The sequence below is a fragment of the Chanodichthys erythropterus genome, chromosome 15, assembly GCF_024489055.1.
Source record: "Chanodichthys erythropterus isolate Z2021 chromosome 15, ASM2448905v1, whole genome shotgun sequence".
Lineage (NCBI taxonomy): Eukaryota > Metazoa > Chordata > Actinopteri > Cypriniformes > Xenocyprididae > Chanodichthys > Chanodichthys erythropterus.
This window is the reverse complement of record NC_090235.1, coordinates 6,927,145-6,954,792: the sequence shown is the minus strand read 5'-3', so window position 1 is coordinate 6,954,792 and position 27,648 is coordinate 6,927,145. Positions and strand designations below refer to the sequence as shown.

At 36.8% G+C, this 27,648-nt stretch overlaps 2 protein-coding genes across 4 annotated transcripts; one reads left to right on the top strand and one right to left on the bottom strand.

Moving 5' to 3' along the window:
• Positions 1-1,085: 1,085 nt before the first annotated feature.
• Positions 1,086-20,900, bottom strand: znf384a (zinc finger protein 384 a). 2 transcript variants are annotated; one of them, XM_067411527.1, is made up of 12 exons: positions 20,582-20,898; positions 16,799-16,866; positions 16,166-16,463; positions 15,922-16,044; positions 12,619-12,657; positions 11,901-12,067; positions 11,584-11,660; positions 10,154-10,378; positions 7,262-7,429; positions 6,961-7,039; positions 5,768-5,926; positions 1,086-5,623 (listed from the first exon to the last, which is right to left on the bottom strand). In XM_067411527.1, exons 2-12 carry the CDS (start codon positions 16,859-16,861, stop codon positions 5,228-5,230), a joined length of 1,794 nt encoding a protein of 597 aa, XP_067267628.1. In that variant the 5' UTR covers positions 16,862-16,866; positions 20,582-20,898; the 3' UTR covers positions 1,086-5,227. The 2 variants fall into 2 exon arrangements, with proteins under 2 accessions (XP_067267628.1, XP_067267629.1); XM_067411528.1 differs by lacking the exon at positions 7,262-7,429 and having other exon boundaries at positions 20,582-20,900.
• A 358-nt stretch (positions 20,901-21,258) lies between these two features.
• kifc1 (kinesin family member C1) lies at positions 21,259-27,006 on the top strand. Of its 2 annotated transcripts, none has more exons than XM_067411723.1 (17): positions 21,259-21,536; positions 21,853-21,876; positions 22,109-22,192; positions 22,304-22,400; positions 22,498-22,551; positions 22,958-22,993; positions 23,120-23,324; positions 23,412-23,577; positions 23,672-23,839; positions 24,423-24,542; positions 24,803-25,087; positions 25,234-25,398; positions 25,633-25,771; positions 25,939-26,078; positions 26,315-26,388; positions 26,540-26,615; positions 26,704-27,006. In XM_067411723.1, exons 2-17 carry the CDS (start codon positions 21,865-21,867, stop codon positions 26,746-26,748), a joined length of 1,866 nt encoding a protein of 621 aa, XP_067267824.1. In that variant the 5' UTR covers positions 21,259-21,536; positions 21,853-21,864; the 3' UTR covers positions 26,749-27,006. The 2 variants fall into 2 exon arrangements, with proteins under 2 accessions (XP_067267824.1, XP_067267825.1); XM_067411724.1 differs by having other exon boundaries at positions 21,850-21,876.
• Positions 27,007-27,648: the final 642 nt, after the last annotated feature.

The following is a 27,648-nucleotide window of genomic DNA, read 5'->3' as shown; positions in this document are numbered from 1 at the left end:
GAGAAAAAAGTCATTAAATTACGAGAACAAATTCGTTAAATTATGAGAAAAATGTCGTTAAATTTCGAGAAAAAAGTCGAGATGTTGAAAATAAACTCAAATTAAATTACGAATTTGTTCTCATAAACGACTTTTTTCTTGAAATTTAACGAGTTTTTTCTCGTAATTTAATGAATTTATTCTCAACATTTTATTTTGACTTTTTTCTCAAAATTTAATGAGTTTTTTCTCGATATTTAACAACTTTAATTTCGAGAAATGTACTATTTATTATTATTATTGCTTGGCCCTATTCCTCTTCCGTACTTAGCATGTATGAACATGTGAGTACATAGTGAACACTAACAACATATATTTGGAGAATACTACAAATGAATACATGTGAATACAAGTGGATGTAAATCAAACAAATAAAGGATAAACATAAATGAGTAACTGACTAGTTGAATGTATGATGGTTTGTATACAACCCCATTTCCAGAAAAGTTGGAACATTGTAAAATGCAATAAAATCAAGAATCTGATATTTGTTCTTTTTCTTGAACCTGATGAAAATACAAAGAAAAGAATGTTTTCACTGACCAAATGAATTGTATTTTGTAAATATAAACAAATTTTGATGGCTAGAACACACTCCAAAAAAGTTGGGACAAAGTTAAACAGTTTTGAAAGAGTCCACGGTTAGCAGGTAAATTGGTAAAAGGTGACGGTCATGGTTGTATATGTAAGGCACAATGTAAGATAGGTTATGGCTCACCACTTTGTGCTATATACTTGGAATGTACAGAAACATGTAGATGCATTTAAATGCCCAAGAGACGTTTCAAAGATGGCCGCCGAGTGAAATAACTTATCTTAAAGTGAAAAATAGAAGTAACATGAAAGTAAAAACACATGTTTCTGCAAAAAAAAAAAAAAAAAAAAAAAAAAAAAAAAAAAGAGTAGCCTTATTGATGTAAAAATGCAAAAAGCTTAATTTTGAGCTTTGTAAATACCCACATAAGTTCTAACCTTTAACGCTGAATGAAATACGTTAAACGTTTTATCTCAGAGAACTGTGCAATTACAACAAATCAGGACTTTTCAGAAGGGAAAAATGAGTATGGAACTATAAAAATATGAACGCAAAAAGACATTTTTCAAGATTTTCCTAAAAAAATTAAAAAATTCAAACAGCAAATTGTATTGGACAATAACATGACTATTCCAAATAAACTCTGTTTATCTTTTTTTATTGTTCATATTAGGAGAAACAGTTACGTCAGATGAATGAGTGTTGATCTATACAGCAAAGTCATCTTAAAGAGTAGTTAATAATAAGTATTAGGAGTGACAGAAGTAACATTAATAATAATATCAAGAACCGTGTTATTTTCCAAAGACATATATGGATACAACGAGGATTATACATGGAGGATCAGCCAATCACCTGGCTGCTTACTGGACACAGATGGCATCATGTAGGTCAGCGATTGGATGGTTTAGCAATATGTTAACATCCCATACTCTGATCTCTAATGTTGCCTTTAATACATTTTTTAAAAATCATATTTCAGCTGGACCAGAAAGACAATCCTTCCCTTTTTGAATGAACACGTCGTCTCTATATATATACACACACACAGAGTAACTCTCAATGGATAATGATGATGATGATAGTAATAATTGCATAAAAAAGAACAGTTAATATAATAATAACTGGTATTAAAGGTTTTAAAAAAACACTACTAAATAGTACCTGGTAACCAAATCGTTGTCTGCACAATATTTTTCCCCCTCCCTTCCTTTCTGAAAAACAAAAAACAAAAACTCTTTGTAAGGAAGGTCAAGAAAATATAAAATGACTAAACTCTTCAGGGTTTAAAAAAAAAAAAATCTGACAACTTTATAGATGTTTTCACACATTCATCTCCTTCTTAATATGTTCTCTTACATGCTCTTTCAAACAACCCTTCACACACTCAAACACATACAAACATACATACACAAGGACAATAGAAAAATACATATGATAAATGGCTAAAATGTAAAATGATGAAAACAGAAACAATGAATAAAAAAGTTCATTTAAGTGCCGTCTCCCATAAACCATTAGCTTCTGTTTTATCCTCTCTCCTTTAGTGCAGTCTTAGCCACCTCTTTCCAACAGGTAGTGAAAACCAGTTACACGTTTTCTTGAAATGTCAATCAGCAGGCCTGCATCGCAGTGTCATAAAAAGCATTAACACTTCATAAGTGCTTACACAGTCATACGGATTCGGAACAACATAAGGGACAGTAAATTGATTTGAATGTTTGGGTGAACTATTACTATTGACCTGTTTAAATGCTACAGGTATGTGTGCTTCTATTAGCAAAAAACTTTAGTAAATGTAAACTAGTTGCAATTCTGTACAATTCATTTATGAGATACTTTTGAGATTTTTGTCCATTTTGTTTACCAGAATTTGTAACATTTATAAATTAGAAAAAGTTGCTTGATAAAAGCATGTGGTAGTCTTTTATAACTGCTACTTCAATAGACTTAATGCGAGAGAATTTTCTTCTCTATTATGATGTATATCATAGTGTTTTTATTCATACTCACACAATCCCTGAAGCAAAATTCATTTTAGTTTTTGTTTTGTTTGTTCAATTAGATTGAGATGGAGAAATATGCTATGTAGAGAGAAAAAAAAAAAAAACAGATCATGGACAAATTTTATCACTATATAAATTTGCTCAATTATCCCTTTTCCACTAACACAGTGCTTTATTCTTTGAAATGGAATCATTTGAAAACGTGTGCAAATTTATGTACTATCGGTTTTGTTCATATAGACCATTACGTCACTGAGCGCTTACACAGATTCACACGGGAGCGTGAATCACAGACATATCTGTTGAACATGTGAACACAATGTCCAATCAGACGGGTTTAAGAATTTGCTCAACAGTGCTCAAAATGCTAGGGGGAAATGCTGGTATCGTCACATTTTTAAAAATTTTCTCACCGACTCGATTATGGCACTGGCAGTGGCATAAAGATGCTGAATCAAGTTACTTGGATGTTAAAATATGTTCTCAAAATTAGGTGTAAGACCATATTTTGTTTATAGGCAGGTTATGTAGTGAGTTATTTGAAATTCCTCAAGGCGCTTTTGCACTGCATGGTACGGTTCGGTACAAATCACTTTTTGGTGCTTTTCCAATGCATGGGATGCCTCCGTACGGAACGGTATGGCTCGCTTAAAGGTGCCGTAGAATGTCTTTTCAAAAGATGTAATATAAGTCTAAGGTGTCCGTAATATAAGTCTGAATGTGTCTGAAGTTTCAGCTCAAAATACCCCCTAGATTTTTTTTAATTCATTTTTTTAACTGCCTATTTTGGGGCATCATTAAATATGCGCCGATTCAGGCTGCGGCCCCTTTAAATTCTGGTGCTCCCCGCCCACGGAGCTCGCTCTTGCCTTAAACAGCATAAACAAAGTTCACACAGCTAATATAACCCTCAAATGGATCTTTACAAAGTGTTCGTCATACAGTATGTCTAATCGCGTAAGTATGGTATTTATTTGGATGTTTACATTTGGTTATGAATGAGTTTGATAGTGCTCTGTGGCTAAAGCTAACATTACACACTGTTGGAGTGATTTATAGAGAATGAAGTTGTTTATGAATTATACAGACTGCAAGTGTTTAAAAATGAAAATAACGACAGTCTTGTCTCTGTGAATACAGTAAGAAACTATGGTAACTTTAACCACATTTAACAGTACATTAGCAACATGCTAACGAAACATTTAGAAAGACAGTTTACAAATATCACTAAAAATATCATGTGATCATGGATCATGTCAGTTATTATTGCTCTATCTGTCATTTTTCGCTATTGTTCTTGCTTGCTTACCTAGTCTGATGATTCAGCTGTGCACAGATCCAGACGTTAATACTGGCTGCCCTTGTCTAATGCCTTGAATATGGGCTGGCATATGCAAATATTGGGGGCGTACATATTAATGATCCCGACTGTTACGTAACAGTCGGTGTTATGTTGAAATTCGTCTGTTCTTCTGAGGTCTTTTAAACAAATGAGATTTATATAAGAAGGAGGAAACAATGGAGTTTGAGACTCGCTGTATGTCATTTCCATGTACTGAACTCTTGTTATTCAACTATGCCAATATAAATTAAATTTTTAATTCTAGGGCACCTTTAAATAGTACCACCTCAGTTGAGGTTCCAAGCGTGCCGCACCGATACTAAGGGGACTTTCACACTGGGCTCGTTTGCCGCGGTCTGAGCCTGGGTGCGATTGTTCTTTCCGTACCAGTAGGTGGCAGTAGCTGAACAGCCAATCAGAATGATCAGATGGCCCGATGGACCGAATCGGCTGAAAAAAAGCAGAAGAGGACCAACTTTAGCTGATGGTGCGGAACACACTGTCGGCTTAGTCGGCCGACGAACAAAAACTGCCCGGCGGCCAACCGTCAGCTTGGTGTGTGGTGTGTTGGTGTTTACATGTGTTATATTAAAGTAAATACATTATAATCGGCGAAAACGTATGCGCAGGTTACTTTACTTCCTGAACAAGTGTGCATCAGAGTTCATGTTGCTTTCATATTCATGCAAACCGCGGAACAGTTCAAGTGCAACCGAAGTCAGACCACCTCCTTCAGGTAGTCTCAGGTTTTGTACCCCGGTGCGCACCCAGGTTCGCATGACAGCTTTCACATTAGCGATTTTTCATCCAAACAGTGCCCCGTTTCGAACTAAACTGCCAGTGTGAAAGCCCTTAAATGTGACAGAGAGAATCATCACTACCAGCATCATTGGATTTTGAAGACGAGACACCAAACCCACTACATTTAAATAGTCATTAACAGCCAGTATTATTTGTTCGCAAATGAATGGGATTTTTACTCCCAGAAGCTGACTGTTGCATTTTATAGTGGCAAAAGGGGTTGAGTATTGTATACTTTAAAAAAGCTGCTAACTGAAAATAGTCAGCTTAAGGCCTTTTTTGTGACACTGCAAAGCAAGTCTAAAGAAAGACAACTCAAAGAGTTCATTTGCTCCTCCTTCATCTCTCCTTTTCTCCTCCATCTGCCATCCTCCCTTCCCTTCGTCCTGACAGTCTGTATTTGGAAATCCTCCTCTGTCCCAAGGCAGTGTTTTTATTTCCTTCCCAACTCATGGTCCATTTCTCCTCACCCCACCTCCTCGCTCTCATTCTCCTCGAGTTCCTCTACGAGTTCATGTGCTCCACTTGGATGGCAGAGGTGGAGACGGTGAGGCAGAGGTCTTTGTGGGCCGTCAGGTCGGCCACGCTGACCGGCTTGTACTGGATCTCTCCAGCCGACACGGTCTTGTACTGATGCAGGTCGAAAGGGCAGGGTATTCCCTCTGTAACAGAGTAACTGGTTGGCGGGGTGGGATTGGGCTGGTTTTGCGCTTGCGCCACTGTTCCTGCCCTGGCTGCAGCAGCCCCGCCGCCCCTGCCTCGCCCGCGACCCCTGCCGCTTCCTGCGCCCGAGGGCTGAGCCGGGTTCTGGCCCTGCTGGGCTTGCTGGGCAGCCACTGCGGCCGCTACCGTCAGAGGGTCTGGGTTGTGTTTTCGCATGTGTTTCATCAGGTACGTCTCCTAGAAAAGTAACAAAAATAGAAAAATGAGTCAACGTCATATCTAACATTTCTGAAAAACTCCTATGTATAATTGTAGGAGACTAAAACTGAAGATTGAGAAGATAGCCGATGAAGGATTCAGGTATTGTGGGTGAGATCTTACAGATGTGTATGCGCGGTTGCAGAGGCCACAGGAGTAGAGTTTCGCGTGTTTCACCGTATGTGTAGACAAGTGAACCTCCAAACTGGTCGCATCTGTGTAACCGCGGTTACAATTGTGACATTTGTATGGCTTGTCCTTGTTGTGCTGTCTTCGATGAGACTGGAAAAAAAGAAAGAAAAAAAACCCAGTCTGAATTAATAAACAACACTTACAAAAGTGTATTCATGAGAAATTGATTTACATCACTTTAGTGTCAGGTAGGGATGGGAATCACAAGGAGTGCAATGCAAATGTAATGCATTTACTGCCCTCTGTTGCCAAAGTAGGAGAATTTCTAACTACACTACGGTTCAAAAGTTTGGGGTCAGTAAGTTTGTTTTTCTTTGAAAGAAATGCATTCTTTTATTGAGCAAAAAATGTATCAAAAGTGACAGTAAAGACTTTTATTATCAAAGTTTAATGTCACAAAAGATTTCTATTTCAAATAAAAGCTATGAATTTTCTATTCATCAAAAAAAATAAAAAATGTATCACAGTTTCCACAAAATATTTTTAGCATTGATAATAATCAGAAATCTTTGTTAAGCACCAAATCAGCATACTAGAATGACTTATGATGGATCATGTGACACTGAAGCCTGGAGTAATGATGCTGAAAATTCAGCTTTGCCATCACACAAACAGAAAAATGCGTATTTACACATCAAATGACCAAACAGTTACTAATCTGAGTGTCAAGTGACAAAATAGTTGATTTATGTTTCAGTAAATGGGTTTTTGATTCACTAAAATAAACAGAAGAGTCAATAATTTTGGAAATGAATTTGCATACGCAAGTCGACTTGCACAGTATGCGTATAGCCGTCTGCCAGAAACTAGTTATTATAGTTATATAAGTTTTAAATATGCACATTTTTCTCACAAAAACCCATCGCTTCACCTTAAAAGGACTTTATTAACCACCTAGAGCCATATGTATTATTTTTATGATGGATGGATGCATTTTTGGGGGCTTCAAAATATCAACTCCCATTTACTACCATTATAAAGCTTTGAAGAACCAAAGCTCATGAAAAATCACGTTGTACAGTATTATTACAAACAAACTTGGTTCACAACCACTAACAAGTTTCTTGAACCACAGGGATCAGGAAATGTGTGAAAGCATCTATAAATCAACTGAAGATGGTTACCTGGAGGTTTGATAGTTGGGTGAAAGCTTTCTCACAGCCGGGATGGACACACTTGTACGGCCGATCACCAGTGTGAATCCTTCAAAAGAACACAGAAGCATTTAATTAGAAGTCTAGGATATAATTTTCAAGATCACATGAAAACATGCGGCAGAATGCCACAGAAGTTTCCAGGAAGTCTACATAATCCTCACAACTACAGCATGACAGATGACAGACAACAGAGGAGGAAGGAAAGAGGAAAAGGATGCAAGGAGCTATATATGGTCCAGTACAGATTCTGTCTCTCCCTGTCTGTTACCTGTTATGCTGCTGTAAGTGACTGAGCTGCCTGAAGGTTTTCTGGCAGTAGGAGCAGGTGTAGGGTTTGGCCCCGCTGTGGATGCGGATGTGCTGGGACAGGTAGCTGGAGTTGGCAAACGATTTGGAGCAGTGAGGACACTTGTGCGGTTTGCCCTCTGTGTGGTTTCTAACAAGGGATGAAGGGAAGGGGATGAAAAGAGAGAAAAAAACAGAGAGAGATTCACCAATAAATCAATAAATGACCCTTATGTGGATCAAATCATGATTGTATCATAACATGTGCTGTAGGTTTCATGCTTTTAGAAATGTGACGGTGCTCTTTGTGGTGTCTGGGTTATGAAACGCAGCACACAAAAACACAAGGCACTTCATCTTATCCTCTCTCTCTCATTCTCTCTCTCAACAGCATCCTTTTCCCCTCCCTAACTATAGGTTTATATGAAACCATCCCAGAGCTTTTAAACCACAGAATGAAGCAGATGAAACAGATTTCATGCAGATAAAGTGAGATGAACTTAAATTAAAGGAATAGTTTACTCAAAAATTTTAATTATCCCATGATTTGCTCACCCTCAAGCCATCCTAAGTGTATATGACTTTCTTATTTCAGACAAACACAATCAGAGTTATATTATAAAATATCCTGGCTCTTCCAAGCTTTATAATGGTAGTGAATGAAGTCAAAAAAAGTGCATCCATCCATCATAAAAGTAATCCATAGTGAGTTATTAAAGGCCTTCTGAAGGGTAGTGATGGGTTTTTGTAAGAAAAGTATCCATATTTAATCTTTATAAACTAAAACATCTAGCTTCTGGCAGACAGCCTACGCAAATCGACTTACGGCGAGAGAGTGAACTCTGACGCAATGCATGACGTACGCGGAAGTGCAGAGGATAGAGCAAAACAAAACACCGGTCACGAATTAGAAGTCTAAAATGAGAATTAAAGAAAAATGTAAGAGGATATCGCTATAAGAAGAAGAGGAGCTTGAGTTTTCTTGCACAGCCCTATATTGAACTGCGAGAGGCATCTAAACTTGCACTACTGCTACATCCTACATCATTTGTTGCATCAGACTTCACTCTTTTGCTGTAACTCAACTTGCGTAGGCCATTGTACCGGAAGCTAGTTTTTTAGTTTATAAAGTTTTTAAATATGGATATTTTTCTTACAAAAACCCATGACTTTGCTCTTCAAAGGCCTTTATTAAACCAACCGTATGGATTACTTTTATGATGGATGGATGCACTTTTTTGGGCTTCAAAATCTCACGCCCCGTTCACTACCATTATAAAGCTTGAAAGAGCCAGGATATTTTTAATATATATGTGTTCGTCTAAAAGAAGTTAGTCATATACACCTAGAATGGCTTGAGGGTGAGTAAATCATGGGATAATTTTTATTCTTGGGTGAACTATCCCTATAAAGACTCATTCTTGTCCAAGTTAATAGCATAAAAATGACATGGTAATGAGAGAAAAAGGACATGACACAAGCCAAATATTGTAGAGAAGAAACACAGAAGCAAACAAAGACAAAATGACATGCTTTTAAGCCTTCAGGCCAGCTAGGCTTCCATTTAAGTAAATTTACAGTCTTTATGGTTCTCGTTAGTTTTTTTAAAACAAAAAGGGCTAAAGTAAAAAATTATTAGGGCTGCCCCCAATAGTTGACAAAATGTTAGTCAATGAGAGGAGGCTTGGTCGATTAAATTTTAATTAGTCATGAAAAAACTCCACAGGAATTGGCGGAATCACGCAGTGAAAGATCATAAATACAGCTTGTCCATGCGGTAATATGTCGGGAAGAATATCTAAAGTGTGGGAATATTCGAGATGTTAAAGAATGACCACAAAAAGGTGATGTGCGACCTCAATCATGACTTATCATTTAAAACGAAATGTTAGCCACTTCACATTGCGGCTCGCTCTAATGTTAACATTGACCTAGATAAATGTACACTTATATTTTCGTGCAGTGTGGAAGATAAATTACTACGCTTGCTGCATGACGTTTAACTTAACTTCAACATCCAATGTTTCCATCCAAAGTTGCGAATTTAACTTATGTGTAAAATTGGAATATCACATAAAACATTTTGCGAATAAAGCACAATTTCCATCCCATGTGTTCAAGAGAATAAAATTGTCACTTTCTGGTAAATTGGCACAAAATATCTGTAATAAAATTGGAAGTTGCTGCAATTGGAAAAGCCACTGTTGCTTTTTTTTCCTTCATCATAAATGACTCCGTGTCTCAAAGTGCATGGACAAAAGCAATTAAAACTTCTGGGAAATAATTATACCAAATCATTCTGATAACAAATTTTGGCTCAGGCGTTTCAGAATGACCAAAACAAAATTTAAGATGCTGTGCAAGGAAACTGATCTGCTGGTTAGTCTAGTTATCTAATCACAGCTTTGCTGAGGCAAACTCACTTGAGTTTAAAACATTTGAAAAAAAAAAAACTTTGTGAAAGTGCATAATGAAGAATACAATGTCAACATAAATGGAAACAGGACACTGACAAACCTAAAGGGTACCAAATGAAGAGAATGAACAAAAGAAAGTTAGTCATTGTAGTGTGAAATAAGACAAGCAGATCAGTGATGAGATTAGCAAAAAAGGTCAAAAAAGACCTGCTTCTGTCTTATAATAGGAATATACTGTTCTGTTTCAATTGAATAGCGTACAACTAGAAGTGTGTGCAAGCTTTAATGTCACAGCATCAGGGTAGGAAAGGGCAGGGAGGTATAAAGAGAAAGAGAGAATGTAAAAAAAGTGAAAAATAAACATGCTCATCCTAATCAAAAGCACAACTAAGCCAACTAAACAATGCCCTGTGGCAAGATGTGTCTCTATCCTTTTAGCAAGTTACACACATGCATACCGTGTATGCTGCTGTAGGTGGCTGAGCTGTCTGAAGGTTTTCTGGCAGTAGGAGCAGGTGTAGGGTTTGGCGCCGCTGTGGATGCGGATGTGCTGCGCCAGATAGCTGGAGTTGGCGAAGGATTTAGAGCAGTGAGGACACTTGTGCGGCTTCGCCTCCGTGTGGGACTTGGCATGAATCTGCATGTCTGATTTGCTGAAGAACGTCACCGCACACATCCGGCACCTACAGAGAAACATCAGCAGTACATTTGCATTAGAAATCCACACAAAAACATCATTTTATAAACACTAAAGTAGTCTGTGATGGAAATGCTTTATTTAATGGCCTCAGAAGGGGTCAAAAGGGTATTTCAACATGGAATGTGTAGACTAAGGATGCTCAGATCAAAACTATGTACATCTACATATATCATATGATCAAAGAATCTAGACTTACCCAAAAAGTTCTTAACACGGTAGAACTAACAGTCATATGATTAGCTTAGATCATTACAAACCAATCACCAGATCAGCATAACCAATCACAGTGAAGAAGATCTGAGTGACATTGATTTTTAGGCTGTAATACTCTCAGTTAGTATTAATGATCCTGTGTTGGACCAGCATACACCTGAGAAGGACAGTGAGAGGGTGCAGATGATATAGGCCTGGTGCTCATGGGTGGTTTGAGGTAGTGATAGTAGCGTCTTGACGGGACACCATCATCATACTTCAGGAGGGGAATTACCTTGAAGTATTGGATTGTATTGTATGTATTCAGGAAGGGAATTACCCTGAAATACTGTAGTTTTATATTGTATTGTATTGTATTATATTGGGGATGGGAATTACCCTGAGGTACTGTAGTATTATATTGCTACTGTAGTATTGTATTGACAACGGAGGCTGCCTGAATTGTCCGTGGTGAAGTCAGATTAGTTTTGTATTAAGTAGGATGCATTCGTATTGATAATTTCCACAACAACACTCTTTTTACATTACATTTATCATCTTTATAGATGATTTCTTACTGAAAATAATGCAAATTTTTGGCAGAAAATGTCATGCAATTAAGCTTATCAGATGAAAGTTCAAATAAAAGCACTAATAGACTGTTGCAGTGAACTGTAAAACAAAATTATGAAAAAAAAACAATTATTAACAGTATTTTACTGTAAAATTACATAAAATGTCCTGTTAGATTTATTAGTTTTTCACCGTATAAAGAAACTTACTGTCAAACAATTAACAGGTTTTCCAGAAGCATTTTACAGTCTTTTACCATTAAAATTAACATTTTTTTACTAGTCTGCTAAAGACACACTAAAATCAATCACGTCAGATAAAAGAGTATTAAATTAAAACCACAAAATAATTTGTTTTCAATTTGTTGGCTATATATTTCAATAATTCCCAATAATTAAAGTTTTAATTAATATTAATAGGTACCTGTAGGACTTGTTTCCATCTTTGCTTTGATGATCATCCTCATCGTTGGAGAGGTCATACGGGTCACTTGTGTTGTGCTGTAAGAGAGCAGTGAGCAGCTTAAAGGTGCAGTATGTAATGTTGACAGCTAGTGGTTGAACTGGGTACTGCAGTCCAAATTCAAAATATAAGAGAGAGTCGTTTTTCCCCGCTCATCTTCCGCTGACTCGATGCTCACGTGGGTTGACAGATTGAGAACACGCAACAGGAATGAGAGTGGTTGACAATGTCAAAGATCAAAGTTGATCAGATAATGTATCTGCGTTTTAACATCTCACCTGTCCCCCAGCGGCCAGGTGCGCAAGAATCAGCGCATCACTTCCTGTGGCGAGTGCGTGGGCTGAAACAGGACCTGCCCTTTGCATCATGGACTTCTTCTTTCTCCCCCGCTTTGCGGGAACTGGCATGACTACAGCGGGTGGGATACTGCCATCCTCTTTCTTGTCTGTTCATGTCAGAACGGCAAAAAACAAAAGAGTAATATAATACTGACTAAAATATAATGTGCATAATTTCTTCCTGCGACTGCATTCAGAAGATAAAGGCAATGAGAAGTTGTAAACTTGTCACAGAAGCTCTTTACTGAGCATTTCAATGAAATGTCTGAAATTTCATGACCTACAAACTGACATTAAGGCGATTATTTAGTAAGCCTTTCAGATAAATTTCATAAAACTGGCCTAAATGTGTGCTAAAACCTTATGCAATGTTGTAATGCCCCAAATTTTAAAAGTCTACCTTGGCAAAACATTGTGGTTTCTCAAACCAATAATAATGATTATTATGCCTGTGTACAAAGATTTCTGACTTTTAAAGCTAAATGACTGTAATACATGACATAATTTTGCTAATCCATCTATTACTATATGTATTAAACCCACTAAAGGAACACAAGGGGTAACTAAACTGTCATTTCATTGCAATAACTGCTTTAGTAATGTGAGTGTCATTGACTGCAGGTTTCGGGTAGAGATGTACATGTGCTATTATACTTACAGTGGCTGTGGAGATAGAGGGAAGGGGGCCGGACAGCCTCTGACAGGAAAAAGCAAAACATACTCAACATATAGAGCTCGCTGTCCCTCCCTCTCTCCATCCATCATCCATCCCTTCTCACTACCTCCCACAGTCACTCTCACTTTCACTTCCTACTGCTTCTTTGGCTCTGAGAATGGCTGCGTAAGCAAGCATATGTGCGTGTGTCTGCTGTTTTAGACAGTGAAAGTGAAATTAAAAAAATATAGGGCATCTGCAGGTATCAGCACTTCCAATGTAATACTTTTTTAATATCATTTTTAAGACCTTTTCAAAAATAAATGTAAAACCTGCACATCACTTCCATTGACTTCTATGCAAACACACAAAATCGCCCCGCCCAATAGAGATATATAAGATAAAAAAATAACGACTTTATTCAACAAATATATCAAATATAATGACTGACACGCATTTGATTTTCTCCCTACTGTTTATGTTCACTTAAGACATAACCGACTGTGTTTATGTTAAAGGGTTAGTTCACCCAAAAATTTTAATTCTGTCATTTATTACTTACCCTCATGCCGTTCCACACCCGTAAGACCTTCGTTAATCTTCGGAAAACACAAATTAAGATATTTTAGTTGAAATCCGATGGCTCAGTGAGGCCTGCATAGGGAGCAATGACACTTCCTCTCTTAGGATCCATTAATGTACTAAAAACATATTTAAATCAGTCCATGTGAGCACAGTGGTTCAATATCAATATTATAAAGCGACAAGAATATTTTTGGAGCGCCAAAAATAACAAAATAAAGACTTATTTAGTGATGGCCGATTTCAAAACACTGCTTCAGGAAGCATCGGAGCACAGTGAATCAGTGCATCGAATCTGCTGTTCGGAGCGCCAAAGTCACATGATCTCAGCCGTTGGCAGTTTGAAACGCGATCTGAATCATGATACGACACACTGATTCATTTGTGCTCCGATGCTTCCTGAAGCAGTGTTTTGAAATCGGCAATAAATAAGTCATTATTTATCTATTTTTTTTGCTCTTCAAAAATATTTTCGTCGCTTTATAATATTAATATTGAACCACTGTACTCACATGAACTGATTTAAATATGTTTTTAGTACCTTTATGGATCTTGAGAGAGGAAGTGACATTGCTTCCTATGGAGGCCTCACTGAGCCATCGGATGTCAACAAAAATATCTTAATTTGTGTTCCAAAGATTAACGAAGGTCTTACGGTTGTGGAACAGCATGAGGGTAAGAGGGCTGTCTGAGTGTGCGAGTAATGAATTCAGTTATCAGGGTTGATTGCACTGTTAATTATGACTTAGTGAAAAATAACTTATCAAACACGTTTTTCCTTTTATTTTCTCATTCACTTTTGTTTCTTTATCACTTTAGTGCATCAATAACTTCAAGCAGTCCTGACGCAATGCATTGACACGTTTTTAAGATTTCAGAAAGCAAATGAAAATAAAATTGCTTTTTAAAACCTTTAAAACTTGGATTTAAAACATTTTAATGCTAATTAAGGGCTTATTTTTACATTAACAAATGTAAGAAATATTAAGGATCCATGGACACCCTGTATGAGCATAATGTTCAAAATCAAACACATGCTATAAATATTACGAAATATTTAATATTAAGAAATGCCTACATAACTGTTACTATTTACTGCACAAAAAATACGCCCTATGTATTTTGCATAATAACACTAACATTGATCACAACAGGTGATTTGAAGTCCTTCAGTAATTTTCTAGCCTGACTTCGTCATACTCATATTCTGGGTAGAAAAATGTTGTGGGCGGGGTTCGGGCTGGCCCCCAGGCTAGTAATTTTCCTTAAAATTTTCCTTAAAATGCTGGAAAATCTGAAATTATTATAAAGTTTCTTCTTTTCTTTCTTTGTTTTTTTGGCTGTAGGGACATTATATTTTTATTCAAAAGGATGGATTATTTTGATCAAAAATTACAGTAAATACATTTAATATTACAAAAGATTTAGCTTTGACATCACAGGAATAAATTACATTTTAAAATGTATTCAAAAATTTAAAATGTAATAATATTTCACAATATTACAGTTTTAACTGTATTTTGATCAAATAAATAAGAGACTAATATGTAAATATATATACAGTACAGTCCAAAAGTTTGGAACCACTAAGATTTTTAATTATTTTAAAAGAAGTTTCATCTGCTCACCAAGGCTACATTTATTTAATTAAAAATACAGTAAAAACAGTAATATTGTGAAATATTATTACAATTTAAAATAACTGTGTACTATTTGAATATATTTGACAAAGTAATTTATTCCTGTGATCAAAGCTGAATTTTCAGCATCGTTACTCCAGTCTTCAGTGTCACATGATCCTTCAGAAATCATTCTAATATGCTGATTTGCTGCTCAATAAACATTTATGATTATTTTCAATGTTGAAAACAGTTTTGTACTTTTTTTTCTTCAGGATTCCTTGATGAATAGAAAGTTCAAAAGAACAGCATTTATCTGAAATAGAAAGCTTCTGTAGCATTATACACTACCGTTCAAAAGTTTGGGGTCAGTAAGAATTTTTATTTTTATCTTTTTGAAAAGAAATTAAAGAAATGAATACTTTTATTCAGCAAGGATGCATTAAATCAATCAAAAGTGGCAGTAAAGACATTTATAATGTCACAAAAGATTAGATTTCAGATAAACACTGTTCTTTTGAACTTTCTATTCATCAAATAATCCTGAAAAAAAAATATTGTACACAAATATTTTGTACAATTGTACACATTAAATGTTTCTTGAGCAGCAGATCAGCATATTAGAATGATTTCTGAAGGATCATGTGACACTGAAGACTGGAGTAATGATGCTGAAAATTCAGCTTTTCCATCACAGGAATAAATTACTTTGTCAAATATATTTAAATAGAAAACAGTTATTTTAAATTGTAATAATATTTCACAATATTACTGTTTTTACTGTATTTTAATTAAATAAATGTAGCCTTGGTGAGCAGACGAAACTTCTTTTAAAAACATTAAAAATCTTAGTGGTTCCAAACTTTTGGACTGTACTGATATATATATATATATATATATATATATATATATATATATGTGTGTGTATAAATGTACAAAAAACATTATGTTACAATGAATAAATACACATTTAATGTTACTTATTGAAGTTCTATACATTATAACAAACTTATTTCTAATACTCTACTTTTGGTTTCACCACCCTGAATTTTTATTTAAAGGTGGATATGATGGAAGGGTGTGAACGGTCAGTTAAATTGTTTACCTGTGTTTGTTGGGTGCAGAGCAGACACAATCATGGTCGTTGTTGGTGGACCAGAAACAAAAGACTGAGAGGAAGCAGGAGGAGTGACCAATGTGCCCTGAGGAGTCGTGATCACCAACCCCGCTGAGAGACAGAAGGGAAATATTTAATAAACGATTTTGACCATAATTGAAGACCACATTTACTTTTGATTTCTGCAACTTTTAGTTAATCTCTTCACTTTGAGATAACTTTGAACACCCACCTGCCGTCATGATGCCAGTAGATGGTACGGGCACCACTGTGATGTTCTGGGACGTGTGAGGTGGGTGCAGGTGTGCTCCCACGGTAGTCATTTGCGCCCCTGCTGTCCCGCCCCCTCCTCCTCCACCACCACCTTCTTGCTTCGGCACCCTCCCGATGGTTCCCGTGTCCATGGCAACCGAGCCTGGCACCGTCAGCACCGCCGTAGGGTAGTGCGCCGCAGACGAGTGCGGAAAAGGAGCGCCCTTGTCCGGCCCCAGCTGTTCTTTCATCTTGTTCAGAAACATGGCGTTCTCAATCTAAAATCGCAGGGGGGAATGAATGGGGGGAAAAAACAAGGCAAAAAGGGAAGAAGGAAAGAGAAAAGGAGGATGGATTGAGAGATAAACGCAGATGAAAGATGAAGGGGGAAAAGGAGAGAGCAGCGAGGGAAGGGTTACATTTTCTCAAAGCTTATGCTGGGCTTCCAGTGTGTAACTTTCACATGGATCAGTGCGAGGCTGGTGTTAGCCATCCCAGACTGGTATGCTTGTTTTGTTTTTTTGATTTACTAAATTGTGCTCAATAAGCATGGTGTGTCTGTTAAAGACACAACGGTGTACTGTACAAGAGAGTCCAATAATAAGGTGTCTACCTGTCCTTGCACTGTTGGTACGGGAGACCAAAAGTATGATGAGTTGAAATGGGAATCTTCCATTATTTCTGCAATTGAAAAGCAACATAACTTGTAAAACACCCACTCTGCCTTTGGCAACAGTTGTGAAATGACACCTCGCCCTTATGTTTCTCGTGTGGCCTGAAGATTTTTTTTCGCTCACTTGGATAAGGCGTATTCATTTTGGCACTTAAGTGCCTTGCATAACATTTATTTTCTTAATTTCTTTGAAACATTTGTTAAATGTCATGCATTTTAATTCTCTTGACTTTATTTTTCTGTAGGCAAAGGACAAAGAAGCATCTTTCTGGTGGATGACACAGAGCTTGGCAAAGTGGCGTGTTGGGTTAGGAATCATGATACATGCACAACCAAATGTGTAAAACATAACTGACATGAATAAAATAAAAATACATGCATGCCCACTCAGCCTGCATATTACCCTCCAGCAGGAAAAACAGCCTGAATCAGGCAAACAGCCTAAGATGGTCTGCTGGTCTCAGTCTAGGCAAGCTGGTGCTCAGCTGGTTTAAAGTCGACATTAAATGGAATTTGTACTAGTCTTTTATTTTGTAATGTATATCCGAGTGAAACAGCTTCTCAAACAAGAAAAAATGTAGGACGGGACTTGTTTTAATAAATGGAGAATTTATTGGATGTTTGTGGTTTGCTATTGCTTTGATGTCATGTGAGTGTCAGGTTGTCCTGTCCCCGCACCAAAAAACATATCATCAGAGAAGAGGGCTGTGTCTGAAATTGCACAATTGAATTTCTAATCGTGATTACAATTATGGATGCCACATTTGCGTAATCGCTCAATGGCGCTAATGTAAGGCGCCGAGTCAGTACTGAAATTTTAAAAATGTGACGCTTCATAAACACCAGATTTGCCTTTGTGTTCACACGTTCATCAGATATGTCTGTGATTGACTACAATGATCAATGCACGGGAGCGTTTGAAAGCATGCGGAAAAGTTTAAATTTGAAAACGTTTTGTAAGCGGGAGCGTTTGAAAGCAGGCGTCTATCAGCGGACCCTCCTGCGTGTATCTGTGTAAGTGTTCAGTAAAGCGCGTCATTGATGTGTATTTATAGCATGCTTCTGAAGTGTTGATCATTGAAGCCAATCACAGACATATCTGATGAGCGCGTGAACATAATAGCCAATCAGAAGCGTTTACGAATCCACTCAACAGCACTCAAAGTGTCACATTTTTAACATTTTAGTATCAACTTGGTATAAAGTCGGTACTTTTGACAACACTAAAAGGCACAATTACAAAATAAATTAATAAATAAAAATGTCCACTTACATTATTCTGCATGCTTAATATGTTTTTCTTTCTTTCTACAGGTTATCTTAAGGTTTTTTTTCCCACTGTTTTAATTTTAGTTTTAGTATAACATTAAAATAACTTTTTTTTTTTTTTTATTTAAAGAAGAAACCTAACCAATATATAGTTTAGATTTGAGGCTTAATGCTATAGAAGAGCAATAAAAGTTTTTCAGGAAGAGTGTCTTATAAAAATATGGCATGCAGTTGCTTCAAATAATGGTATAAAGCTATTGAAAAGACCATTCAATGTAAATTGTGATAATCGTAATTAATAATCACAATTACAATTTCAAGGTAATAATTGACAATTATGATTTCTGTCAAGTATCTACTCTCTTAAGTAGATACTTCTGAATAAGTAATTACTTTGTGACACTAAAAAAAAGTATGTTCTATATAGTATAAATGTGTGTTGCACGAATGTAATCCGGATGTATTATATTCATCATGTTGTCATTATCATATAACCCTTTACTGCCATTCACAAATCCTCTCTCGTGGGCTCATGGGATAGCAAAGCATCCATCATGTGCACACTTCAGAATCTCACTGGGAGTAGTAGGTCATCCGGATACTTTTTGCCTACTCTTTTATGAGTTCCGTGAATTCGGACATATTTCTTTTGTCATATACTGTTTTTCACCTACTATATAGTAGGGAAGTGATTTAAGATAACGAGGGCACATGAATTAAATTTTTTTTTTTTAAAAATTAAAAAAAAGATGTGCACAACCAAATCTTTAATAATAAACACTGCAATATTCCATTAAAAAATAAAAAAATAAGAATTGATTTCATGGTTTAAAGTGTCAGCCAACTAGTCTACAAGCTAAACCAGGTAAATCCATTCACATCCATATTGTGGCATACATCCGAGTGTAACAGATTATCGAAAAAAAAATGTAGGGCGGGATATTTTGAGATGTGGGTGTTGCACTCAAAAGTGGAGGCAGATGAACATGAGCTTACAGGGGCGAAGTTTAAGCAAACTAAATGATTGGAAAAGTCCTGCATATGTCACCACAGAGAAGCCTGTCGTTTTTACTAGAAGGTCCAGTTATGACATTTTTATTAAACATTACAAGGTCAAAAAATTAAACACAATTAAACACATGCACACAATTAAATCTATCACATCAAGCATTTAGAAAATAGGGTGAAATTTCATACTGACTTTAAACCAGCCAACAGATTATAATGACCACGCTGGGAGACCAGCAAACCAGCTTAAGGGATAGTTCACCCAAAAATGAAGATTGTCATCATTTACGCACCCTCAAGCTGTTCCAAAAACATGTATAAATGTCTTTCCTCCTCTGAACACAAAAGAAGATATTTGGAGGAATATGGGTAACGGAACAGTTGATGAGCACCATTGACTTCCATAGTATGGAAAAAAATTACTATGGAAGTCAATGGTTACAGACATTCTTCAAAATATCTTCTTTTGTGTTCAGCAGAAGAAAGAAATTCATACAGGTTTAAAACAACTTGAGGGTGAGTAAATGATGACACAATTTTCATTTTTGTGTGAACTATCCCTTTAGGCTGGTTTAAACTTGTTTTTCAGCAGGGCTAAATTAGTTAAATTTTGTTAAAAGTTGTAAAACAAAGAGGCAAAAAAAGCACAACACTTAGTTTTTTAATAATTGATTTTCTTTACAAACACAATTTGCTGAAGCCTGTTGCAACTGCACGGCAAATTGTTTAATTACACGAGAAATGCAGAAATTGCATTGAGAATCGCGCGCGCTATAAATAGGCATCAAAACAAAACCAGCGACCCTGCGCCAAATCTGTCTACAACTGCTGATCGTACGAAAACCCAGATCAAATGTGCAGACCTACAAGTCCGCTTTTGTGCATATCGGACCGTCTTTCATTTCATATGCATGCTAAAATAAGAACCAAGGGTGGCGAACAATGTCGCGTTTTATTCGTTTTTGTAAGGGTTGCATGCGTGTTTTGCTGCAATGACAGCTCATTTTGCATGTTTCTATCTAGTGGGACAAGGATAATGACATATGCATGAACGATCTAAAGGAAAGGTAGCTGGAAATGCACAAAACCATCTATTAATGATATCAGGGCTTCCTCAACCAGCCTCCATTAAAATGTCAGCTTTTGTTATGCACGCAAAGAAAGAAGCACTATCCAAAAGCTATGCAACATGTAAACTTCCGCCTGCAAACAATAATGCCCCTATGCCTCCATCCCTCTCTCGGTTAGTCTCACTGAGAAAATAAAAAAGAAAAAAAACTCGAGGATAAAAAAAACGAAGAGAGAAAAAAAACGTCGACGCCAATGCGAGAGAGACGCAGCTTCATGCAGACTTCCGGCTGGCGAGACAGGGGGAGAAGCGCCCGCGTGAGTTGCTCAAATTTGGAGAAATAATTCACAATTGACTCATAACTCTGTGTTAATTACCGGTGCTGGCGATTCCCTTTCAACCCCCAGGGCTCCTCCGGGCCGGGACAGTTCGGAAACTTCGTCCAAATCCGCCCGAACCCCTTGGATTCACCGATTTTTTTCCCTCAATTTTTTTTCTATTTTTTTTCTCTCGCGAAGGGCTGTCCGACTCCGCTCGACTACACTTCCTGTGAATGAGGTCAAAATTACAACAAGCGTACCGCCAAACTCACTTCCGCCATGTGAGGTCATGTATTATCGCAAAAATTATAAAATTATGTTTAAAAAAAACCCGATGTATTTGCATATCATGCATCTTAATAAGTATGATTATGTGAAGAAATAAGAACATGTGCCACCTTCTCAGTGAATTTAAGTTTAATATATGTTAAATCTATATGAAATATGAATGCTTGTACATGTATTGTGCATTAACATTGTCCATTTATTTTTATATATATATATATATATATATATATATATATATATATATATATATATATATATATATATATATATATATATATATATATATTATAGCTTTATACTTGTATTACAGCCTGTTCTCTTATGTATGTAAGTACTTATTCTTTATTTAATGTATTTATTTATTCATTCTTGTATGATAAGAAGTTTACTTAGCAGTAATTGTTGACAATTAAATGTATCTTTTTGTACATTTGACAAATAAACATTTAAAAACTAAAACTGCAAAATCAAAGCTCTCAATGCATTTACAAAAATAATTTGTGCCCCTCAAAAGTCTAAAAACTGTTTATGGGTGGGGCCGAAGCCGCCCATGTGGGCGCGGTTACTGAATGCTTTGTGTTGATTGGTTCTGATTCAACCAATGACGGATCAGCGGGAAAAGCGACTACACGCACGCAATTTCAATTTGAAATCCAAACGGCTACGAGAGATTATTTAGCTGAGCTGTGTCTGCCATTGTAATTCTCAGTTCGCGATATAAAAGGTTTGTGGTTTTTATTTATGTACGTCAACTGTAAGTATGGTAATTTATGCATTTTATGGTAATTTGAAAATAAAGTTTATTGTATAAATATGAGGTTTTTTTGGTAAACTCGCGCGAATGACGTCGGCTAGACTGCGATGTTTTTAGCCACTGATTGTTTTCGTTAATTCACATTAAACCTGTTTATAAGTAATTTGCAGTTAACTTAGTTGATTTTAATCTGCTTTTGATGGACAAATTGAACTTGCCGACTAACGTTAACTAACCTTTCTAATGTTTTGGGCTTTGTATTTATTTTGGGCTTGACTTCAAGAAGAACTGAAGATCCATGAACAAAGAGGTGAGGTTATAAACATTACTGAAGTGCATTGGGAGAAACGGGCTCAACAAGTTAAAATCAACTTGCATGTATGGGTATGGAGCCCAAGTAAACTGTCATTGCTGTTAATTTAAAGATACAGCACATTCTTAAACTACAACTCCTTTGTTTTGGATTTAATATCTCTAAAATGCCTCTGCTGTCACGTGTAGCTTTGATGGTCTGCTCATGTGATTGTCTTGGTTTTTTGCAGAATACAACATCTCGTCTCCCTGTTATGTCTGGGAAACGGGCTCTCACCAACAGCACTGATGGGGAGCAGCAACAACCTGCGCAGGTGTGTTTTTAGTTCATTCAGATCCTCACTCATTTTTGTACCTGCAGTTTTTGAAGTGTTGCAACACAAATTCACAATATATTTAATGAAAATATCCTCATTTTTCTGCAGAAGAAGATGCGGAAGGTGGATGTCGAGCCGCCTCAGCGGTTCAGACCTGCAGCTAGTGTTGCGCCTCCGAGACGGCCTGTGGCAGTCAAAGCTCCTGGTAAGTTATATTAAAAATTAAGATTTTATTTCAAACTTTTTGGGGCCATTTGGCTAAAATAGCAAATGGGGTCTTCATGTTGTCTCTCTTCTTTCAGCCAAACCTCTTCGTCCAACTGGAGCTGCAACAGTGGCCGTTGCCCCCTCAAGAGGTATTGCAAAACATGTAGCTTTTTTGGGTCATGCTTTCATGATGTGTGTCATTCATGTGTCCTTCTAATCTTTAGTTAAAATGACTTACCCTTTCTCTTGCAATGACATTTTTTTCTGATGTTGTGTTTACTGGCGTAAGACAAAATCAAGTCCTGCCCTACTTTTTTTTTTCTTGTTCGAGAAGCTATTTTACTTGGATCTACAAAACAATGGGGAAGATGTCAACTTTAACTGGTCATAAACATGAAAACACACACACACACAAAAACACCAGTTCATTAGTACAAAAATATGGGTCAAAATATTTGTCTGCATTTATTTTGTGTAATATATATATATATATATACTTGTAAATAAATATCAAGTTGGAATATGTCAACTTAACAACATTGTCTTTCCATCAAGGTGACCAGAGAAGACCAGTTGCAGCAGTTGCTAAAGGTAAAACAAAATATGTGTATATGAGTCAAAAACATTTTCCCAAGTTTCAATTTGTAAATGTGTTCTAATTTACAAAACTTTAACATAATACAGTAGACTACTAATGGTTAATTTATCCACTCTCAGCACCTGCAGGATCAAGTATGTCACGAAGGCCAGGATGGGACTTGAAGGGTAAAGTCAGTGATATGGAGGCTAAAGTCCAGAACTACCAGAGCAAAGTCAAATCTGTAAATCAGGAAAATGAGTCTCTCAAAGAGTCCATAACCAAAGCCCAAAGGCGTAAGGCTGAAATTGAAGAGGAGAATAATAGTCTAAAAAAGCGTCTCGGGTAAGTGTGTTAAAAATAACTCCATACCAAACCAGAACCTGGTGGTCCTTCATTTATTTTCTGTTAATATTCCTGATTCTGTTTTAGGGATTGTGAAGAGGAGCTGGTAAAGCTAGCTTCTGTGAAAGATGATCTGGCGCAAGCTTCTAAAGAGAGAGATGGACTTAAGAAAGACCTCAACAAGCTAACCGAGGAGCATAAGGTTTTGGAAGGACTTAGGGATCATTTGGAGTCTGAGCTCCGCAATGTACAGGTAAACATCTACACGACCCTGTTCACACCTGGTGTTATCTGTGTGAAGGGATCTGATTCGATTAAACTGAAATGTCCTTGTTTTTTTCCCTCAGACTCAGCTCGCCATTCAGACCTCTGCACTGGGCCGGTGTCAGGACAGTCTGAAGGAGAGCCAAGAGCTCGTCAGGAACCTTGAGGAAACCGTGGCCCATCAACGAGAAGAGCTTCACCTTGGAGAAATGGAGCGAAGGAAACTCCACAACACCATTCAAGAGCTCAAAGTAAGCTGTGATGAAGACCTATGTGGGTATATTTGTTTTGGAAAACAAAATATAACTGTATTGTTAATTTATTGTATGAATTTGTAATCGATCATAGCCATACATGACTGAAATTCATTCTGTTTTTTGGTTGGTTTCCATTTGACACATTTGCTGTCTCTAAACTTGTGTACTCTCTAAGTAGGTATTGCTTTTGAAAAAGTAATTCACTATGTTGTCATTGTCATGTGACCTACCAGTGTCAGTTGTGTCACTTCACTGCCATGCACAAATCCTTTCCCATGGCCTCATAGGATAGTAAAGGGTCCATCGTATGCGCACTTAAGAATCTCGCCAGAAGTAGTAGGTCTTTGGTTTTGCCTACTCCTATTTTGAATACTGTGAATTCAGAAAAAATGCTTGTCACATACTTTTTCTTTATTACCATACCATATAATAGGGAAGTATTTGATTTCGGATACAGCCATTGTGCTGGGTAGATTTGCACAAAGTCAGATGTTGGTCCAAAATCCTGTATGCTTAAAAATCCAGAATCCATGTTTATGTATTAATTGATGATTTTTTTTTTTATTTTTTTTTTTAGGGCAACATCCGAGTCTTTTGTAGGGTCCGCCCACTGCTGACTGGCAATCAGTCTGATATTCTGCACATCCAGCTGCCGGCCCACGACAACAAGGCTCTTACACTTGCCAAAATGGAAGAGGTAAATGCTTCCCATCATGCTTCTGGTTTTATGAATGTTTATTCTTGGTATAACCTTAAGCAGGGTTTAGCTCCAACCCTAATCAAACACACCTGAACAAGATAATCAAAGTCTTCAGGATTACTAGAAAGTTACAAGTAGATGAGTTTGGTCAAGGATGGAGCAAAACTGCAGGAAAATGGACCTCAAGGATCAGAGTTGAGAACACCTGAATCAAAATATGTGACAAACCCCCTCCAATTTCCACTTCTCTTCCCCAGTCTCACACAGGTCGCACGGCTGACACACAGAAGAGTTATAACTTCAGCTTCGACCGTGTGTTTGGGCCACGTGCCTCTCAGCGTGAGGTTTTTGAAGAGATTTCCCTTCTGGTGCAGTCTGCTCTTGATGGTTACAATGTTTGCTGCTTTGCTTATGGCCAAACTGGCAGCGGGAAGACCTTTACTATGGAAGGGGGCGAGCTGGAGGATGTGTGGGGGGTCATCCCGCGTGCTGTCCAGCAAATCTTTAAGTCTGCCAAAGCACTCCGAGAGCAAGGGTGGCAGGTGAGGGAAAGATGGAATTTCTTATGACGAAACTATCTGTTGTCTAAAATAGTTTAAATATGTTTTGAGAGCTTTCCAGGCCACTGAGTGTTAATGCTTTTGCCCTCATCATGGTTTGTTTATTAATGGACTGTTCCTATTTTTAGTACACCTTCACCGCCAGCTTTGTGGAGATCTACAATGAGACACTTCGAGATCTTCTCTACAAGGGAAAACCAAACAAGAGACCTGAGCATGAGATCAGGAAGATCTCCAACAATGAGATCACAGTTACCAACCTGACCTACCAAAAAGTCAACAATGAGGATGAGGTACTGCGGGTTTAAAGTGCATTGTTTATTATAAATGATTTATCAGTGCCACAAAATGATTTATCAGTGCTTTATGCCACAAAAGAAAAGAGGTCTCAATTTTCATTTCATGCAGACTGCAGAAAATCTTCTTAAAGCTTTGTTAAAATTCAGAGTATTCCCAGTTGTAATTGATTTGTTTACGTTGTTTTCATAGTGTGTATTAATGTGACTCTTTCTTTCCTCATGTCTCAGGTGCACAACTTGATCATGCTGGCAAACCAGAACCGGTCCACTGCCCGCACGTGCATGAATGATCAATCTTCACGTTCTCACTCTGTGTTCCAGCTAGACATTGAGGGGGAAAACTCTGATCGAGACACCAAGTGCAAGTGTAAGAATCACATACCATCTACAAAAACTTAATATTACAGAAAAACTGCACTTCTTAGAGGGGTGTAAATGGCAAATTTAGAATAGTCTTCATGAGTAATATTGAGTTTGTCCACACTTTCAGTCAGATGATATTTCACATTTAAATGTTTATTGATTGCTTTTCAGCCACGCTGTGTCTCGTGGATTTGGCCGGCAGTGAGAGAGTGCAGAAGAGTCAGTCTCAAGGAGAGCGCTTCAAGGAAATGACTGCCATCAACTCTTCCCTCACCAACCTGGGCATTGTGATCGCTGCTTTGGCCAACAAGGTATGTTTTTAGCTAACTGTATGGAACCTGATGCTACATTATTGGAATGTGTAACACAGTGAAATTCTACTTATTGGATACTTTTTTTTTTTTTTTTTTCCAAAACAAAACTGTTGTCTTCTGAAACTTTTGGTACATTTATAGAACATGTAAGCTATAGATGGTTTCCACAGATTTAAAAAAAAAAAAAAAACTGTATAATAATGATTTCACACTCTTTTCTTACTATTTTTCAGGACAGCTTTGTTCCCTACCGTAACTCAAAGCTCACGTACCTCCTCCAGAACTGCCTCGGAGGCAACAGCAAAACGTAAGCAGAATGTTTAAGTACTTTTTTTTTTATTATTATTATTTATTTATTTATATTATAGCCTGTGATGTAATTTTCTTTGAGGTTTTGCAGAATATAATTCTTTGATTGTTTTAAGGAACATGTGACTTATTTCTTTACCTCTGTACAGTTTGATGTTTGTGAATATATCACCTGAGGAAGAGAGCTTCGGCGAATCACTGAATTCTCTTCGCTTTGCCAGCAAGGTGAGTGATCTCATGTGATCACATGTCAATATTTTTACTTTATGAGGATATAAAACAGTGTCTATAACTCATGTTTGCTGTGTTGCAGGTAAACGACTGTGTCATCGGAACAGCCTCAGCCAATCGGAAGTAGTTTAGTTGTCATTTCTGGACATCCACTGTTGTCATTTATAAATGTTTTTAACTTTTATCTGAGCTTCACTTATTTCATGTTTATCCTCAACTCTCCTGTCTTTGGCATCTTTTTATATTTTTGTGATGCATTTTAATGTACAATCTTACTGGTTTTTATTAACATTTTACAACCAAAATCAAATGCATATTGTACTTCAACTTGTAAGAGGTCAATAAATTTTCCATTTTGATCAAATGGAAGTGCAGTGATGAGCCTGATTATAAAGTTTGGTCAATTCTGTTTTTGTAAATCTCTCTCTCTCTAAATCTCTCTCTCTGAAAATACAAATGAGTTGTTTCTCTGACAAACTAATTACCAAAGTAAACGTGGTTTGTCAAAATACTTGTTACTATAATAAAGCAGGTAATTTAGCCACTGTTTCATCATTAGAAATACAATTTTCAATGTTTGAAAGAGATCTCATGTTAATTTTATCCTAAAGTCAATTTGAATAAAACGGATATTAAGAATTGTTGATAATTGAGCACCAAGAATGATTTCAGAAGGATCACGTGACACTCAAGACTGGAGTTATGGCCGCTGAGAATTCTGTTTTGCCATCACGTGAATAAATTACATTTTAAAATGTGCAAATAGAAAAGTTATATATGTTGTGTTTATATAATATTTATGTGTGTATGAACATATGCAAACAATTAAACGTAATATTTATGGAGAAATATTAGAAACGTTTATGGACTGGAGAAAAAAACGGAAAATTAAAAACATCAGAATAAAATAACGAGGGAAATAATTGTGGCACTTCAAGTAAAATGTCCTTTTGGTTCAGGGATTTAGTCCATTTTCGCAGTTAAATAAGCTTAGAAAGTACAAGAATAACTCGTAAAAGTTGTACCA

What these genes read in the sequence shown, in the direction of transcription:
- znf384a (XM_067411527.1), bottom strand. Translation starts at nt 16,861, where the DNA reads ATGGAAGATTCCCATTTCAACTCATCATACTTTTGGTCTCCCGTACCA. An exon ending in CACTTACAGCAGCATAACAG is followed by an intron (nt 7,040 to 7,261) that starts GTAACAGACAGG and finishes GTTCTTTTGAAG; the next exon opens with GATTCACACTGGTGATCGGC. An exon ending in CCCAACTATCAAACCTCCAG is followed by an intron (nt 5,927 to 6,960) that starts GTAACCATCTTC and finishes CTTTTTTTCCAG; the next exon opens with TCTCATCGAAGACAGCACAA.
- kifc1 (XM_067411723.1), top strand. An exon ending in AGTTGCAGCAGTTGCTAAAG is followed by an intron (nt 22,994 to 23,119) that starts GTAAAACAAAAT and finishes ATCCACTCTCAG; the next exon opens with CACCTGCAGGATCAAGTATG. An exon ending in CTCTTCGCTTTGCCAGCAAG is followed by an intron (nt 26,616 to 26,703) that starts GTGAGTGATCTC and finishes GCTGTGTTGCAG; the next exon opens with GTAAACGACTGTGTCATCGG.